A 19,961-nucleotide genomic window follows, 5' to 3' on the forward strand; every position below is an offset into this window, starting at 1 on the left:
TGCCAGGTTTGATTCCGGTTCGACTCCCGCAAAGGATGGTGGGCTGCGCCCCCTGCAACTAACAATGGCAACCAAACCTGGAGCTGAGCTGCGCCCTCCACAACGAAGATTGAAAGGACAACAAATGGACTTAGAAAAAAGTCCTGGAAGTACACACTGTTCCCCAATAAAGTCCTGTTCCCCTACCCCAATAAAATCTTTAAAAAAAAAAAAAAAAAAAAAAAAAAGCAGTGTGACTATCTAAATATCCTAAGTTGTACGCTTAGAGGAAATTTTAAATATAATTCCAGTCTGTAATTTTGATAGTCCCTATTCTTCAAGTACTAAAAATTATTCCAACCTCTGAAAACATTAGAGTGATACTTATATAGGAGGAAAACAAAGTGCCTTGTTCAGAGTTACATCTCGCTCATTCAGATTACTAAAATAGACCCACTATCACATCAGGACATTCCCAATAGATACCACATTTTGCAAAGGATTCCAGAAGCTGTCTTCAATTTTTTTTTCCCTTAGCAGAACTCTTCACACGAAATCTTATATGGAACTGGAACAGGTAAAACTGATTTATAACAAAGTGAAGCTCCTCTTTTGGAAGTCTGAGTGGGAGTCTTGGAAGCCCCCAATGGTATAGCCCCACTGCACTTGGTTAGAAACCCCAATATCATAGCATGATTTCTTAATAAGCCCACAAGTGGGGGTTCCACTCTTCCGGGGGGTCAAAAGTTCTGGCTGGCTTGATGCCCCTTTATTTCCTAAGATATGGCAACCTGATACGTGAAATACCAATCTCACTGCACTAAGGGAAAATAAGAATTCTGGACATGCTATCACGGAGCAACCCATGGCTGTGGAATTTTTAGTTTTGTGCTTTATCCATTCCATAATCAGACTCATCCTACTAGACTGAGCACTTCTGGCTACTGTGTTTCCTCAAAAATAAGACCTAGCCGGACAATCAGCTCTAATGAGTCTTTTGGAGCAAAAATTAATATAAGACCCGGTCTTATTTTGCTATAAACCCTATATAATAATAATATAATATAATATCACACCGGGTATAATATAATATGACATAATATAATACTGGTCTTATATGAATTTTTGCTCCAAAAGACGCAGTAGAGCTGATTGTCCGGCGAGGTCTTATTTTTGGGGAAACAGGGTACAACACAACATATGAGGCCATGGTCATGAGCCTGGAGCACATGCGAGCCCATTCCTGTGCCCCCCTCTGCTAGATGGAATCCTAACATCTTTCAAGGCCTGGTTCAAATGTAACCTCTTCTCTGAAGCCTTCCTTGACCCTCCCTGCCCCCCCTGTGCCCCCCCTCCCCACAGCAAGTATTCCTTCCTGCCCTGTATGCACTGTGTACCACCAGCACGAAATGGTGGCGAGAACACAGACATGAATTATTCAACAAACATGCCAGGTACTATACAAGATAGACACTGGGGTTCAAGGACAAACAACTTGTGATTTCTGCCTTCAAAGAACTTTTAATTTAATAGAAGAGGTATAGATAATTTTCAATATAACATGGTAGGTAATAATTCCGGCATCTAATAGAAGCTCAGAGGAGCACTTAGTACACCTGGAGGAGGAGATGCCGGAGTTGGGCCTTAAAGATCAGCTACAAGGATGGCAAGGGGTCTCCAGACAGGGGTAACAGCAAGGGTACCACATGGAGGTCCGAGCGTGCTCTGTCTCGGCGGAACTACATGCAGTTGATATAATTCACTCTTTCTTGCTTCCTTCACCCCTCTTTTTTCTCTTTTTTATTTTAAAGGAATCTTTTTAAAAGATTGTAAAATGGGAGAAGATGGATTGCAGAAGAGGAGGCTGGAAAGGAAGACAGGTCTTGAGTCCTGAATGCCAGGCCAAGGCACTTCGATAATTCCATAGTGAGGAACAGGGGAGATGCAGTTAACATTTGTACTGTCAGTCTAAAAACACTTTCTAAGTTACAAAAGTTAACACAGATTTAACTTTAAAAAATTCAAACAACTCAGAATTATGAAAGTAAAATGTGAGATTTGTGTTTTGGGCAGGCCACTCTGGCAGGGGTATAGGTTTAAGATTTATAAGATTTGTGGGTTTATAGGTTTAAGGGGGTTGATCAGAGAAAGAGAGGCCAGACGGAGGCGAGGGTAATAGTTTAGGTGAGAGTGAGTAAAGGTCTGAACCAGGGCTGTGTTGACAGAGACAGAGAGTAGGGGAGAGACAGAGAGATGCCAGAAGTCCTTAGGGAGTCTGACTTGCCTCTTACTGGCTGTTGTCTCTCTAGGCAAGTTACCTTACTTATCTGAGCCTCCATTTCTTCATCTGAAAAATGGGAATGCCACCACCTACTCTCATAGGATTACTGAGAGGATTAAATGAGATGATGTATGTAAAGGTCCTACTAAAACCTGGCATAAAGTAGGCAATCAACAAATGGGAGTTCCCTTTCCCCATTCTCTTTAAGAATTATTTATTTCTGTCTCCTCTGGTAGATTACGAGCTCCTGGAAGGCAGAGATCATTTATTATCACTGTATCCCCTCAACATCTGGCACATAAAATATGTTCAATACATGTTTATATGATGAAAAAAGGGTTAGTTATCTCCGAAGTGTAAGGAAATCTGGTTTCTGTAGGTACAAGCTGACTCGGCCCTCAGGTCCACTTCCTTCAGATAGGCAGGTCTGATCACAAGTGGGAGAGTGAGCAATGGCATCCATCAAGAGTACCCTGGAAAAACACCTGAGAGGGAGCATAACTCCTGCTGAGTGAGAATAAGAAGCATCATTAGCTAGATGTCCTTTGTCCTATAGAGAAGGAACCAGTGTGTGATTGACTTCCACCCATTTGGCCTTCTCAGAGTGACAGAAGCAGAAATGATGCTTTTAAGAAGCAGTGGGGCTCTCTGCAGCCTTCACGTGCTTCCTCGTCAGACACTCTGCTGTTGCACCGCTGTCAGTGCTCCTTTGTGTAAGACAGGCACCGGCAGGGTTTCATTTCTTCGTGACGCCCATCCAGGTTTCCCTAAGCCCTGGATCAACCGACATGGCCTCTGAGCTAGGTGAAGGCTTAGGAATCTCAGACCCCATACATCATCTGGTCACAGAGCTCTGTCTCCTCAGGCCCCTATTGTAAAGGCAGGGTCTATTACTATCTGGGGGACTGAGGCTTTCTTGATATTCCACTGCCTTCACGAAGGGCAATGATGCGGTAGGAGGGGTGTCTGAAATAATTCACACCCAGATGCCTTTGCTAAGGAAGATCAGTAAAATGGCATTTTGACAGAGGTTCTTATGGGAGCTGGAGTGGCACTAGACAAACGCACAGCCTATCCAAGCATCTGCCCTTCCCATACCTCGGCTTCAAGCAAACAAAGTCAGCTTGATTCAGAATGAAATCCAAACCACATGCATGTACCCCACCCAAGGCAGTCTCATTCATTCTTGCCAATTAAAAAAAAAAAAAAAATTACAGTTGAGCTGGCTTTCCCTCAGCTCCAAAACAGACTGGGCTACCCCCCATCTTCCTCCTAGAGAAGAATGGCTCCAGCTACAATTTGTGTCACTGTTGTGTTCACGCAGCTTGCAAAACTCCCAATACCCCAGAGACTGCAGAAGTAATTTGTACCCTGAACTTGGACCTGGGGGCTTGCAGCACAATTAAATGTGTACCAGGGTAGACAAGTCAGCCAGAATCTCTCTGAGTGCATGTTTGCTTTACTCCTCTTTGGGAAGAAAAGGGGGCTGTCGGGGAGATAAAGACTATTGGCACATTTGAGGCTTCAACGAAGTCAGGCTACATCGAACAGCTCGTGCAATTACAGGCACATTCCCCAACCCAAGACACTGCTCTGTGAACCTCCCACTTTACACACAGCGAATTCTGCTCTGTCATTCCATCTGCAGTTTCTGCTGCAGCCCTTCCTGACACCCTTCCCACAGATTTCTTTTGAAGCAGGTGGAGGGGGAGGGGGAGGGACCCTAGAGGGTGGTGGTAGATGAAGAAAGGGTTGAAGGGAAGCATCTGTACCAAAAAGGAGCCTCTCTTTGGGGAGGGGGAGGCAGGATGCATTTTCGCATTACCTAGGGAAGGCAGATGGGGGAGAAATAGGAACACAGGAGGAGAAGGAAACTAAATAAAGAGTACCAACGACCCCTGAGGGCAAAGCACAGGCTCTCTGCGGCACTCACTCAGGCTGCCCAGCTGTCGGATGACATTTGCCAGGGTGATGTTGGTCATGCATTCCAGCTCGCTTCTAACGCTCGGCAGCGTCTGACGGCACAGGTGCCTTGGCTCGATGTTCCTCGTTACTAACGGCATGGTGGACCTGCTTCAGGCAATGTTCTGAATGATGAAAAACAACCTAAAAAAGAAATAACAGGAAAGTATTACTCAACCACAAATTCCAGGCACACTAGGGCTGTGTGAGTCTTTTTCTTTTGTCTTGCTCTGATCTAAAACAGCTTTAAAATCATCTTCCCTCTCCCTATCTTTTTTTCTTTTTTAGACCCCCCTCACTCCCCCCCCCTTTTTTTTAAAGGTTTGCTCATAGAAGGCTTGACGGATAAGTTTAGAAATTCTGAACTGGTGACTGCTGACTGAGGTACACAGGCAGCATAAAAACCTAAAAACCTTAAAATAACAACTATGCTCCAACCAACAAGAGTCTCCAGAGACAAGGAGGCATGGTCAGAAAACTGCCCGTTCAGCAGGTCCTAGTAACGGTGCACAGATCCTACCCGTGGGGAGTCCACCACCAGGACAGATCAGATTCCAGATGATCAATTATAAGGATCAAAAAAGAGCTTCTGTCATCTGATAATCTCCACAGTGAAATTAAGTTGCCAATTGTGATTCCACTGATCTACACCAGGACATAACTTCTCCAGTTCTTCCCTGATGGATGACTGCTAATGTACAACTGAATACTAGCTGTCAGTATCTATTAACACCACTAAAATTTCGTCTGTAAATTGACAAAATGAAAGAATATCAAGGAAAATTTTACGTGTTCAATATGTCAAACATGATGCCGAGTAAACTGTGCTATTAAGATTCCCTTAGCCTTTTCTCTTTTACCCAACAAGCTCCCTTTCTCTCTCCCATCCGGTTTAACACACCTGGGCCAAAGGGCTCTTAAGACAGCAGGAAGTGTCTGGAGCAGATCCGGAAACCTTCCAGTTACTGTTTCTTATCCGGTCGGCTGAGCCCCTTTCCCTAGGAAATCCCCCGGCACTTCAGGTTCATGCTGAGCTATTGTTTTAGAGTTAGATTACCAAGTTCCTAGCTTTACAAGGCTAGGAGCAGGTTTTAGTCTCAACAAAATGGATATGACTACAGCCAAAGCACACTGGGCTGTGGTCCTGTTTCCCTAGCTTGTGAAACTAACGACATCTAAAAACAGTCTAATGATTTTTGTGCTACGGAAAATGGCAAATTCACTTCAAATAAAAAGGTAACATATCCAAGTACCCATTATTGCAAATTCCTCTTAAACAAACAAAAAAAAAAGCAAAACAGGTTTACTTACATCAAATCTTAAAACACCAGTTCATCACCAAAAAAAGTTGATTATGAATAAAAAAATGCTTGAACCAAGCTAAATATCATAGATCTTAAAAGTGAACCAACATACTGTCCGACCAAAAGCAAAAAAACAAAAAAAAACCCTTCAGGCTCAAAGAGGGAGAAGAACCCTTTGGAACAAACTGCTCCTTGTTATGGACATTCTGATCTGCTAAGAGTAAAAATAAAACAGGAAGCCAGCAGCTTGGGGAACAAGATTTCCTGTCACCAACAGCAACAGCCCAAGAACCAAGAGAATCAGCTGTTTGCTCATAACTTTGAAGCTCCCTTTAATAGTCACTGTGTGGCAGCTGTGCCTATCTTTGGGGTGCAGAGGTGTTTCCTGAATATTTGTCTACTGTCTAAGGAAATAAATTTCATTCCGTTCCTCTAAGTTCCCTTTGACTCATCAGGTTTTTTAACTCAAACTCTGGACTTTTCCTTTCCAGTCTAACTCTTCTCCTCTTTTACTTAATGTAAAGGGTATCAGATACTAAAGATGCAATCTTTAGTAACTCATGGTAAAAAGAGAGAGTTTAGAACAGGAAAGGAGGAAGGGGTTAACAAAAGAACCTCTCAGGGCTCTGTATACCACCCTCCAGATGCCCTCAGACTCCCATATTTCAAGCTTTCTGGAAGAACCTGAAACTCAAAAATGCAGTCAGAGATGATTGAAAACAACCATGTGGTTCCCTCCATTAGCAACAATTTCAGCTTCTCAGAAGACCTGAAGGAGCCAAATCCTCTTGAAATTCTGTGTTGAATGTGGCCAATGCCAGGGCATTCCAGAAGTTGTCTCTGGACACCTAATGGAAACTGGATTCCAGATGGGGAGGCAGGGGGCAACCTGTAACACCTTGGTTCTTTAGTATTAATGCTGTCCCAAGTGGTCTGGGTAAGCAGACACTAATGGAGCCAACTCTATGTCATATGGGTAGGGTTTACCTGAAATCAAATTTTCAATAGCAAGATTGCTTTCTCTTGCCAAATGAACCAGCTCCTATAACCAGCTAAAGAGTACTCCAGAAATGACAATGTCCATAGCCATCAAGACAAAACAATTAGAAAAGTGTACCTGCTACTAAAAAGTCATTTAATGTTTCAGAGCCACCAAAGAGAGACAAAAGTCCCTGTTATATGGAATTACCTGTATCACTGCTTATTTTTGTTTTGAATACAAAAGGTTAGTTATATTTTGCATAAGAAATATGCAATTATGCATGATCTGAACCACAACAATAACCTGACCAAGAAAAAAAAAATTCCTACGTTCAGGAGAACATAAACCTAGAAATGGACAGACTTCTAGGCTCTTGACTCTCTCAGCTTCAAGTTGTGGAGTTGAGACATGTTGGGTTAGTCCCGAGTCTGACACCTGCCTAGCTGTGTGATCTCAGGCAAATTTCCTAGAGATATTAAATGATATAACATATATAAAATGTCCACTACCAGGCTTAAAAAAGGTAGTTACTTGTAGTTCTACAGACTCTCACCAAATCTTTCAGAAAAATCAATTTTATTCATTGATAAATCTATTTTAAAAGTTTTGTGTGTTTTTTGAAAGTGTGTTTTTCCAGGACCCATCAGCTCCAAGTCAAGTAGTTGTTTCAATCTACCGTGTCTCCCCAGAAATAAGACCTAGCCCGACAGTCAGCTCTAATGCGTCTTTTGGAGCAAAAAAAAAAAAAAAAAAAAAAAAAAATTTACTGTAAGACCCGGTCTTATATTATAGTAAAATATATATATAGTAAAATAAGACCGGGCCTTACATTAATTTTTGCTCCAAAAGACGCATTAGAGCTGACTGTCTGGCTCGGGGGAACATGGTAGTTGTGGAGGGCGGAGCTCACAGTGGCCCATGTGGGGATTGAACCAGCAACACTGTTAAGAGCACTGCACTCTAACCAACTGAGCTAACCGGCCACCCGTTAAAAGAGTTTTAACCCTGAACTTATGATACAGAACACAACAATCACATATATTTTAAGATGAAACGTTAGACTTCAATGAAATTTGGTGAGTTTTTTTCTGGAGGTTGCTCCCAGTCATGCTTCTGGACCTACTGAAGAACATATACTCTCTCTCTTTCTTCCACTTTCATACTGGGTTCCTCATCTGAACCACAGAACAAACAAAATGATTAGAGTGACTATTTTCTCAGTTCTCCTCAAGACTGTACATAACTAGCACCATTCCAGATGCACTGGAGAAAAGTTAATATATTACATACAATGGATGCCTAATGGCGCTATGGTTTAATTCTCTCATAGAAATCCAGTTGAGAAAGGCTCATCTATCACCAGTAGTCATTTAGTGGAATATTTGAGGAGAACTGGGTGTTGAGGAACCACTGAATTAAGGAAGCGTCACGGTCAAATCTGCATTTTAGACAAATCATTCTAACAGAAGCAAAGAAGTTATATTTGGGCAGGAGAAGGCGGAAGGTAAAGACCGGCTTGGAAAGTCTTCACAGGCTAAGAAGGAGACAATAGAATTGGAGAGGCCACCACAGCTAGCAAATACGAACTGAAAAACCACAGACAGGTTACAGTGGTGAGTCCTGATATATAGCAAAACTCCTGACAGTTTTGTGCATTTATACTCACAAGTAATAAAATGTATGTTTCTTTATTAAGTATCATGGAAAGAGCTAAATGCTAGTGTCAGTTGACAGAAATGAAGAGAAAGTGAAGAAAACCAAGAAAGTAGTGGTTCTTAGCTGAGAAAAAAAGTTTTGAACACATGGACAGTGGAATGCTCTGTCTTCATTGAATCAATAAAGTTCTTTTTTCAGTTATACTTTTACTTTAAGGAAACTGTATGTTATAGAGGTGTTTGCTAATTTGGGGATTGGAGATGGTTTTACCTTGGGGGATGTTACATAGGGAAGGAATTAAATTAGAACCGCTGAGAAGATAAAAGTTACAGGGAAGTAGATTTCAGTTTAGTTAGTTCCTTTCCATTAGAGCTGTCCTATATTCGAATGGGTTCTTTGTAGAAGTTATGAGTTCCCCAGTACCATCCTCTGGATGACCAGGTATCAGGAATGCTGGGGGGACATTCCTAGACTGTGAAGATGTTGAGAGGTCAGACTGGATGACTTCTACAATGGCTTCTAAATAAAAGATGACAGAATTCTCACTCTGGGCTTCAGTTTCCTTATCAGAAAAATAAAGGGACTAAGCTGGATGATCTTTCTCTGAAACTCCTGGATTTGCTTCTACCTAAGCTGCCAGCACCTCCTCACTTGGCCAAGACCCCCTTGCATTCCGAACACAAGGCCAGAGCAGGTCTGGGGACTACAGATAGCGGTGAATCGTGGCCATGAAGCAAGTGATTCTCCAGGTCTAGAGTTATGTAGTCACCAGGACCCAGGATCCAGAATGGTCCAAAGGATGCCACACACAGAGCCCTGAGGTGAAGTTATTTATAGCCGCGGAGGCTCCCAGACTGATCTGGGAGTTGACCACCCAAAAAATTAGCTTTGGCCCACTTCCAGACATCCAGCCAGGCTCAGCAGCAACCCCCATCTTTACCCCTGGCTATTTCCAGCCTAAGGGACTTGAGAATGAGTCTAAGAACAAATAAAAAACTTCAGGCATCCCTTCCAAGCCACGGCCAGGCAGTACACGGACTAGTCTAGACTGTTAGTACCACGCAGGGATTCATGCTTTGAATTGACAGCTGGATGAGGTGTTCTTTCAGGTCCCTTCAAACAGTAAGATTCTGTTACTCTCTATATTTGAAGTTATCATGGAATATTTATATATCATATTTGGTCAGTGTAAAGTCAAAAGAAGACTTTGACATCCAGCCTATACTCTGAACTCTTACAACTTGGATCCCAATAGCCTGCAGCAGGAGTGGGGTGAGAGGAGAGGTAGGAATTGGGAGGATAGAAGAAGGTAATAAAGGAAGGCTGCATGTGAGAGGGAGGATGCACTCATTAGTACCCCACTCTCTGAATTCCCATTATCACCAGGCCAGAAGACAGATGACTGCTTGATCTGGCGACGATCTTTATTAGTAGCTGTTTATTATAAATAAACAACACTTCACTTAGAGTCAAGGTCACTGATAACACCTTCAGATTTCTATGGTCACATCCAAAGGCAAGTATATCTGAGCTATAGCAATAACCATAACAACAGAAATGCTTCTCAAGGCAGTTCCTCTTTGAAACATACCCCCAAAATGCTGATCAGCAGTAGCTGGGGATGACAACACGTGGGGATGTTGTATGTGTGGCAATTAGAACTTCTGCTTTTTCACTTCAGCATTTCCCGCTGTTCTATAGTTAACAGCATTTGCATGGGGGCATATGAGAAGAGCTTTAGTTTGTAGACCAGGTTCCTCTTTCAAGAGCTAAATTTCTTTATGTTAAACAATATGCATTCCAAAAGGGTTCAAGAATTTCAATTGAAAAGTCAAATAATCATTTGACTTCACAATGATCAACAGCACACAGGCTTACTGTAATCTAAGTTTATCTAGTAAAATGTTGAAAGCCGCTTCAGGCCGTTGCATACAGCCATCCTCAGTACCTCGCACCCACCACCAGGGTGAATGCCTCCTTGTGGACTTATAGCACCCACCCACTTCCTGTTGAAATACAGGGTGGGGCTGAACCTACAAATATAACCAGACTCTCTCAACACAAGGTGTTACTGACAAATCAGGTTAGCTCACTAATGTCGGAAAGAGCTAGTAAGACAAAAATGGAACTCCTGGGACAGAGAAAGTATCTGACAGGGAGAACCAAGAAGAAGAGCTTACTTGTGATGTAAAACCAGGAGACATTTCCAATTTCATAAAGGAATGATACCAACTATGGACCTACACTCAAGAAACGTAAGGCTCCTTCTTGTCCTGATTTAGTTTGGGGAAAGTAGCCCAGGAAGCAGGACTTCTAAACTCCATGACCTTACTCCTTGAGCACACTGTACATCTATCAAAGACCATTCACATCTGGCAATTCCGTTACTTTCCATTATCTTTGGGGGACAATACCACTTTTTGTTCTTACCTTTATTACTCTTCAGGCTTTAATCACAGCTTGCTCTTAAAGCTAAAATTGGGGGATCACTTTCCTCTTCAAAATTGGTCTCTTCTAGTATCAACTATTCCATGGAAAACTGCCTCTTAAATGACCAAAATTGGGTTTTCTTTTTAGTAGGATCCATCTGGTTGTCCAAAAGAAAATACATTTAAACTGTATCAGAAACTTGAATTCTAGTCCTTACTTAGTCTAATGATGACTGGCAATTGGAGAAAAAAAAATTTCAATTCATCCTTCTAGTTCAGCTGTGAACTGCACTAAAAAAATGCTTAAGAGGGGCCGGCCCAGTGGCTCAGGTGGTTAGAGCTCGATGCTCCTAACTCTGAAGGCTGCCGGTTTGATTCCCACATGGGCCAGTGGGCTCTCAACCACAAGGTTGCCAGTTCAATTCCTCGAGTCCTGTAAGGGATGGTGGGCTGCGCCCCCTGCAACTAAGATTGAACATGGCACCTTGAGTTGAGCTGCCGCTGAGCTCCCGGATGGCTCAGTTGGTTGGAGCATGTCCTCTCAACCACAAGGTTGCCAGATCGACTCCGGCAAGAGATGGTAGGCTGTGCCCCCTGCAACTAGAAACAGCAACTGGACCTGGAGCTGAGCTGTGCCCTCCACAACTAAGACTGAAAGGACAACAACTTGTCTTGAGGGGAAAAAAAAAAAGGCCTGGAAGTACACACTGTTCCCCAATAAAGTCCTGTTCCCTTCCCCCAATAAAATCTTAAATAAAAAAAAAATGCTTAAGAGATGCTATATGCAATTGAGATTTTGTTTGCAAAGTATTCTGAACTCCAAAGAAAAGATTTATTCACATAAAATATTTCTTGTATCTCTATCTTGGCCCAAGTTCCCTGTTATGGATCCACTTAAATTACATAGGGTCTACAATGTTATCACTGACGATTTTCAGTCAGACACAAAGTTCATTTTACTTTCCCAGTTTAATGCCAATTTCTAGCAATACCCAATTCATCAAAATAGAATGGTCTGAAATATTCCAAACTACCCATCTAAATGGGCTTACTTTTATACTGTGATTGGATAAATATAAATTATGAATGATTTAACTCAGACATGGAGAAATCTTACCCCTAGGTACTCAAGTACCAGATTTCTTTCAGGTATAATCAATTGAGCATTATATTCAGAGGAGTTTAACATAAAAAAACAACTAAGCTGCTCTGAAAAATATATACCAACACACAAAAGTATCAATCCTCAGCAAATCAGTTCACAAGGTTACTAGAAATATGTCAATAACTCACAATATTGTAATAACAAACCCCAACAGAAGTAGCCTTCGTTTTTGAGAGGTTCCTTTCTTATTTATAGCCAATGACAGAAGAGAGCGATGTCTAGTTGGTGGCGCTCAAAAATGTGAGCTAAGAGGACAGATACAAAATGCATTCCTCTCCAAGTACCTGATTTGAGTACCTGGGAGGAAGCCAAACCTGGGCATGTGCTGCCATACGGGAAACACACAGTTGTCTAATCCCACTTTACTACCTTGCTCAGAGATGGAAAGGATGGAGCTTGGCTGTCCCCTTTCTTTCCTGGTTCCTGCAAGGAGCAGTGAGTACTGCATTAGGTTAAGCTCCCTACAGACAAGGCACTGGAGCACCCACTGCTGGATTAGATACAAGGGCAGGTTTGAAAATGAGGCAAGAAGGAGATAATCAGAGCCGAATCGCACATCAGGCACCAAGTAAGTTTCATTTCATCCTGCCAGCTGTCTAACCATTCATTTTAATCTCTATGATGCCTCACTTCATACTTCAGGCTTCTCTGCAGTAACTGCTCCCTCTCTGGGATGGAAAGGCCAAAAAAGAAACCGACTTTACACAACTGAGAAAGGCCAGGGAAAAAAAGGTTGCAGAGCAACAACAAAAAAGGAAATTCAGCAAAATGTTTTGCTGACAGCTCAGGGCAATATACAAACATACTGCGTGGTCATGGAGCAGGCAGAAGCAGCAGTCCTGGGCGTGACTGTTAATATACCAACTTAAGTGAAGAGAGAGACCTAGCAACCACAACTACATCTGAACACCAGGGAGTGAAATTATGGAGCAAACTGACATTCAATTCCATATCAACTATTCTACTCTGCCAGCTGTAACAAGAATTCATTCCTGAAAACGTGTCACACACTCATCTGTCACTAATGGCCAAGCCGCCAGCAACTAAGAGGGGAGCTGTACATCTACTTCCTCTCACGAGGTCTGTTCACCACTCAATACACGGGATTTATAAGGAAAAGTCCTTGAACAGAGGGGAAAGTAAGTACCCATTCTTTTCTTCTACCCTCAGTTTACTAGGAGGTTACCAAGGCCCTCAGGACCTAATAAGCAGTGGTGCAGAGCAGCAAGAATGGGGACACTAAGAGAGAGGAGTGGGTTTCAACTCACGACCGCCAAATTTTCGCTTTGGGACCTTGGTAAACAGTTAAATCTCTTAGTCTGTTTCCTAATCTGTTAAATTCGTGTAATGATTCCCAGTTCGTAAAGTTGTGAAGAAAAATGAAATACTGCATGTAGACAATGCTTAACACAGTGCCTGGCACAGGACAGATTATTGCAGTGGTGGTGGTGGTGGTGGAAGTACTAGCTCTACATCTATCTAGCATTTAACTACGGGCCAGGCACTGTTCTGAATGTTTTTATGTGGTTCTCTTAACCATTAAACAACACTACTACTAACCAAGCTTTAGGTTGTATTAATGGTTTTACTAATTATAGTACTCTCATTAATCAATGAATATTTATCAAGTAGACACTAGAAGACACAAAGTATAGAATCCCTCCCTTGACTCCAAGAGTTTGCAATTTAATTGAACCAGATAAAACCAAAGTAACAATATGGCAAAGTTCAGTTATCAAATGAATAATGCAGTCAATGATGACAATAGAAAGAATGGAAAGATCACTGAATTGAAGGGACTGAGCCGATTTCCTGGAACAAAGGTCTGAACTGGGCAGGATTTGTATATAAAAAATAAAGAAGGGATGGTTTTTCAGGTGGAGATAATACAAGCAGAAGTCTTGAACTCTACCACTAAAAACATAGAAAAAAATCACAATTCTAACGGGCTTTTATCATATTTCATCAAGTCTAAGATGCAGCCGATTAAGACGCATCATGATTCAAGAGACGTTAAAATGTAGGGGAAATGTACATCTCAGAATCAATGAAATATATTTCTTTTTATAATGAGAGGGTGGACAAGATGATCTTTAAAAAGTTCTCTCCAACCCTAAAATGCTGATTCTATAACTCAGACTTACAAGAGAATATTCAAATTTTACCAAACAATACCATGGGAAGAACAAAATTAATAAATATAAGAGACTGGAACCATACTCTATTATTTCTTTGCAAGGCTAAAATATCTACCGTCTCACTAGTATGTTCATGTTTTCCTTTACAGTTCTAACAGCTGTTTTAATGTCCTTGCCTGCTAATTCTATCATCTCTGTCATTTCTACTGACTGATTTTTCTCCTAGTTATGGGCCACATTTTCCTGGCAAGTCTAGTAACTTTTAATTGAATGTGGGACACTGTGATTTTACAGTGTTGAATATCTAGTGTTGTCATCTTCATTTCAAGAGTGTTAAGCTTTGTTACTCCAGTTACTTTAGTTTAACTCCAATACAAAGATGTGGCCCTTCTACAATCTCTACTGGACACTCAGTGAGCAACGTGGGCTCGCCACTCAGGCAGGGAGGAACTCTAACACCTCCCCACTCTGGGAACCAGACAGCTCATAGCTTCCTGGTCACTCTTTCCCCAGCCTCCTGGAGTTTGACCCCAGGCATGTGTGCGGTCAGCAAAGACTCAAGGGGACCTTGAGGAGATTCCTAGAGCAGATTTTTGGCATAGCTCTCCCCTTTCCAGAACTCTACTCTATCCCACAGCTTCCAGAGGCCTCTGCCTCCCCTGAACTACAATATTTGTCTCTTCAGTTCAGCAAGACCAATGTGCTCGCCTGAGGATCTCCCACCTGCTCCATGGTTAGAACACATATTTAGGCAGAAGCCAGAGTGATCACGTGGCTCTCCTCCATTTCCCTTCTACAAGGGATATGCTTATGGTGATAGCCCTGTGCTTCCTATTTAGTCAGGATTGATTTCCACTCTAGTTTCGCAAGGCCCCCAATCATAAAGAGGTATTGTAAAATTTTTCAAGTCACACTAATTTCAACTTATCTTCACTAGGTGTATATCATGGGTACTTTTAGAAAAAACAACAGCAAAAAGTAGGTGTCTTGAAATTAAATAAGAAAGCACAGCAAGTAGAAAGGACAGTATCACCATAAGCAAATAACATACTTGAACAACATATTTAATTAGTTTTTTGAATGATCACAGTTGAGAACAATGAAAGAAAATTTTTTTTCTTCTCTTTTTTTTTTTTAATTAATACACATATATAGGTGCTTACCACATTTAAAAAAATCAATATAACCTGGTGAACCCAGAGGCATGTTCAGTCAGGGGAATCAAGGATTCCCTGAGCCACTAGTTCTGGGACTGCAAGCTGGTTAATCTCTCTGAGCCGCATCTGTAAAATGGGGGAAATAAAACCTACCTCAAGGAGGGCTCTGAGGATAAAATAACACAAGTAAGCCTTCGAGGGGAGTGCCTAGCACCCAGTAGTTACTCAGTAAAGGACAGCTCTCATCATTACTAATTCAAAGGAATGCTGAGCCTGTTTGGACTCACCGCCTAGTGGCAATGAAATAATCTAAGGAGAGCAGGTCAAATTAAGCAGCACTGAGCACCACACAAAGGGCTCTCCTAACTGGCCCTCTTTTCTTTGGTCTCAGTGGAGACCTAGTAGTAGGTGGGCCTCTTACCTTCTGAGACAGATTCTCCAGGAGTATGGAGACAAATGCTGAGAAAGGAATGGATAGCCTCTGCTTACATTATGCCAATTTTAAGGATTAAGACAAAGGGTATCAGTCTTCCACATCACAGTCAAGAGTCAATTCAGTATTTTCACTTTAGGTACTTTGAAAGCAAAATAGTCTCAAAGGGACTATTATCTGGATTGTGGCATTTCTTTAAAAAACAAAACAAGGCCGGCCCGGTGGCTCAGGCGGTTAGAGCTCCGTGCTCCAAACTCCGAAGGCTGCCGGTTCGATTCCCACATGGGCCAGTGGGCTCTCAACCACAAGGCTGTCAGTTCAGCTCCTTGACTCCCACAAGGGATGGTGGGCAGTGCCCCCTGCAACTAAGATTGAACACGGCACCTTGAGCTGAGCTGCCGCTGAGCTCCTGGATGGCTCAGTTGGTTAGAGCGCATCCTCTCAACCACAAGGTCACCGGTTCGACTCCCGCAAGGGATGGTGGGCTGCGCCCCCTGCAACTAGCAACAGCAACTGGACCTGGAGCTGAGCTGTGCCCTCCACAACTAAGACTGAAGGACAACAACTTGACTTGGAAAAAAGGCCTGGAAGTACACACTGTTCCCCAATGAAGTCCTATTCCCCTTCCCCAATAAAATCTTTAAAACAAAACAAAACAAAACCCTTTCATCTTAAAGGCGCAAGGCAAATGTCACCACTTCTAAGAAGCCTTCCTTGACTCCTCTATGGGGTCTGAAGTCATTTCTCCCTCTCCAAAAGTTCCAAAGAGGTACGTTGAACCTTTTTTTAATGACAGTCACTACATTCTATTTTGTAACACAGGTTTTTGGAGTGTACAACTCTCTGAATACAGGAACTGAAAAACAAAATATCTTTAAACCTAACAGAAGTAGTAGTCCCAACAGCAGCTATCTGGAGACAAGGTGGGGTTCTTACATCTGCTCAATAAACATTTGTTGAATTCCTAAGAAGTGCCAAGCATTTATTCACATTTTCTTGAAAAATCTCTAATCCTCAAACAACGCTGCAAGGTAAGTAGTAGCATTCTGATTTGACAGCTGAGAAAACTAAAACTGAGTAAGAGTGATTCTGTAACTTTATCAAAGTCAGTCAGCTTTTAAACCCATGTCCATCTGTATCCAAAGTTCATGCTCTTTCCATGACACCATAAACTGATTCTTCACGAAACACCCAAACCAAGAAGTTAGACAAATATGTCCATATTTCTCGTTTTCATATACAAATGCCACCAAACCTGACTAGTTTCTTCCCCCTTGAAAAAAAGACTGCAGGCTAACACAAGAAAGTCTTCCTGACATATTTACCCTAGAACTGAAATGGTGTTAATGAGGATAACACACTGCTTTCTCCCTCTCTACACCCAATTTTAGCCAGCTGCTCAGGAGCTCACATCTTTCACTTTAAACAACATAAACACTGGCTCATTTAAAGTGCCAGCCTCAGACAACGTGTTCAGATGCTATTGCTTTTCAAACAAACTCCTATTTTCAAACAGCTAGGCATTTGGGGTTCCGTCACTTTTGACGGGTTACTTTTATCTATAGGGTCCCTGAGAGTCACTTTAAGTTTTATTCTCTGTGCACTGTTCAGCTCATCAAATCTTGTCATTGGGGACTTTTTTTTAAAAGCAGCTAATCTTTCATCTTCTTTTACAATGAACCAAAACACATTCCTATGGGTAATTCCTAAACTGTGTATGTATATTTTAAAAAATAATATTCATCTGACCATTCTTCAAAAAGCACAGTTGTTTTTCCTTTTTAGCCCAAGTAAAGATAATTATATTAGAAGTGAATTTCCCCCATCTCTTCCTGCATATGGGGAATACTGAAAAGATAAGTCTTTTTTTAATTATTAAATGTAAATAGCTTATTAAATATAATCCAATTACTTTAATTGTAAAAAGGAAGTAATTACAATATGTACATGTATTCTTGCCTAGTAGACTTAATATCTTAAATTAATCTTTTCAGCGTTAATATTTTAAATTAACCTTTGACATTAGAAAAATGCAAGAAACTGATGTCTCTTTTAAAATATATGTATATGTATATCTGTACTTTATGGATCTTTGGTGTGATTTCACCCAGAAACAATTTTAGTGGGAACAGCCCCACTCCCACAGAGAAGGGTAATTAAATACCACCTGCCCCAACTGAACTGTTATTTCTTGTCTGCCGTAAATCATGTTAAAGGGTCTGTTTTAAATTCTAATGCCTTCCTGAGACAAAAAGCCAAGAGATGACTTCTATGGCATTTAAATCATCACAAAATCTTTACTTAGAAGACAATTCCACACCAAAATCTGTTAGAACCATGCCTTTGGTATAGTGGCCTACATTTTCCATGCTCTAATTTCCATTCTGTTACTACCAACCGTAGCTCCCAGAGACCATCCCCAAACATTCTTCTTGCTCTCTGGCCTCTAGGCCCTCAAGTTTGCCGTGGAAACTTTTTCCCTCAACAGCCCTCTGGTTCTTTGATTTTTACTCTTTCTTGGTGACCAACGGTTAAATAAATTGCATAGGTAAGTCTCTATGAATTGTTTTCAAAATGGACTCTGCCGCAGTCTGTGCACTGAAGAACTTCTATTAAAATGCAGGGGAAAGGCTTACATAGAAGAGGAATTAAGAAGATTGAACTTAGTCTCCTGCCTAAGAAAAATCTAACAATGAGTGTTAAGATAGGAATATGTATTTAGAAAAATCAAAATTTTATTTAGATTAACACAGAACTTTTCCCCAACTTTAGAAATAGCAAGAACTGTATGAATATATATGTTGTACAAGTAACAACTGGGGCCATGTTTGTACAACACTTTCCCTCCAATGTAAAGAATTTCTATTTAAAGTACTAAACAGCATCATGTGTTTTCAGCAACTCTCCAGGATTTCACCAAAATAGATTTTCCTGTTCAGACCCTGTATTAAAAAGCCAAAGGTGCAGTTCTGCCTCATTATACCATTTCCCAAAACGAATGAATGAAACGGAGGAGGCTGCCTGTGACTAACCCCTTTGGTCATTCAGACAGTAGCCATGCTGAAGCCGTTCCTGACTGCAGAAGGCTGGCTTCTGCTGTCATCCAGGCTAACTATGGAAAGCTATTTTATGATCCAGAAGGACAGTGACATGGGTCACTGTGGGTTCCCTCATGCCAAACACTGTAATGGATTCTGAACAGTTACCACAGGGCAGCAGAAGAAATGACACCTAATGTCTGGCGGTGATCACAGTCCTCCAGAAGGACAGTGCCATTAAAAGACAACCAGAAGTAATCTCAGGTAAAAAGTGCACCAGCAGCTAAAACTAAGCCTCTTTTGAGATTTAAATGATTCGAGTCTCATCTTGATAAATGGGTATTTTTGTACAAAATATATCTTATTAGGCTAGCCCTTGAAAGTTAAAAAGGTGCCTTTAAATGGCTGCTGACCTAAAATTGCCATGTCCCCTACGTTAAAGGGGTTGATTTTCCAGAAAAGGACAGGAAGATGCCAAATTCTGTACAATAGAGATCAGAATACTATTTGGTGAACCTATTCTGCACCTGTGGAAGCAAAAGAAAGACTGGCTCACACCCCCAAGAGAGAGGACGGTATTTCTGTGGGCTCTCCCTATGACCCCTTTGGCAGCCTTTTTTGTCAGAAGTCCTTTTTCTGAGGCTGAGGGGTGGGCCCAGGACTTTCAACTACCCATTCAAGCAGGGTTACGATTCCCCTCCTCCATAATTAAGTTCCTTTTCCCACTCTCCATGCATGCATGAACTGCAATGACATTGACATGGGGGCCTGACTAGTTAGTCTTTGAGGGTCATTTGAATCCCCCTCCTTCCAAACTGCCTGAAAAGCGATGCATCATCTACTTCACAATGCTCGAATGTAGGGTTTGACTAGATGGTACTCAAAGTGGAGTCGCTTAAAGCATAAAAAGAAAGAGGGCTCCAAATTCAAGTTATCATAAAAAGAACAAATCAAAGAAATAAAACATGATAAATCTCTGTTGCTCGAGAGACAACAGTAATAGAAACAGTAACCAGCTAACACTGGGGGAGTGAGAACACTGCCACTTGTAATCCCTTTTATTTAGGCAAGTAGAAGAGGTCACTCACAATATGGTTCCCAGATGGCTCCAATCTCATCTCCTATCACATCTTCATACATACATACCCTGCCCTGAAGTCCTACAGACCTTTCCATAGCTCCCCATTGCATCATGTTCTTCTTGCCATCATACTATTGCTCACGTCTGACCACCCACCACACCCCCACCAACTTTTACCGTCTTCCAAGATTGAGCTCAAGTGAAATATCTCCCTCGACAGGCCTTGCACCAAAGCAGGTTGGTTCCCTTTCTTCCATACACTCTTTAAACTTCCGTAACACCCTGTGCGTGCCTAGCCCAGCACACTGCATTAAAATGACTGATTTTCTTACTTGCTCTCCCACTAGACTGAATCT

General features: G+C 41.7%; 1 protein-coding gene across 3 annotated transcripts in view; it reads right to left on the bottom strand.

Moving 5' to 3' along the window:
- WASF2 (WASP family member 2) overlaps positions 1-19,961 on the bottom strand; it is a 63,372-nt gene that overhangs the window by 15,840 nt on the left and 27,571 nt on the right. For 2 of the 3 annotated variants that reach the window (XM_088790689.1, XM_088790690.1), the window contains one exon: positions 4,194-4,366. In XM_088790689.1, coding sequence (XP_088646815.1) covers positions 4,194-4,323 — 130 coding nt within the window. In that variant the 5' untranslated portion in view covers positions 4,324-4,366. Of the gene's footprint in view, positions 1-4,193; positions 4,367-5,533; positions 5,738-19,961 lie in introns of those variants that run through there. The other variant, XM_088790691.1, reaches the window with a different exon arrangement.

This window comes from Rhinolophus sinicus, chromosome 14, assembly GCF_057876585.1.
Source record: "Rhinolophus sinicus isolate RSI-liver-muscle chromosome 14, RSI-T2T, whole genome shotgun sequence".
NCBI lineage: Eukaryota > Metazoa > Chordata > Mammalia > Chiroptera > Rhinolophidae > Rhinolophus > Rhinolophus sinicus.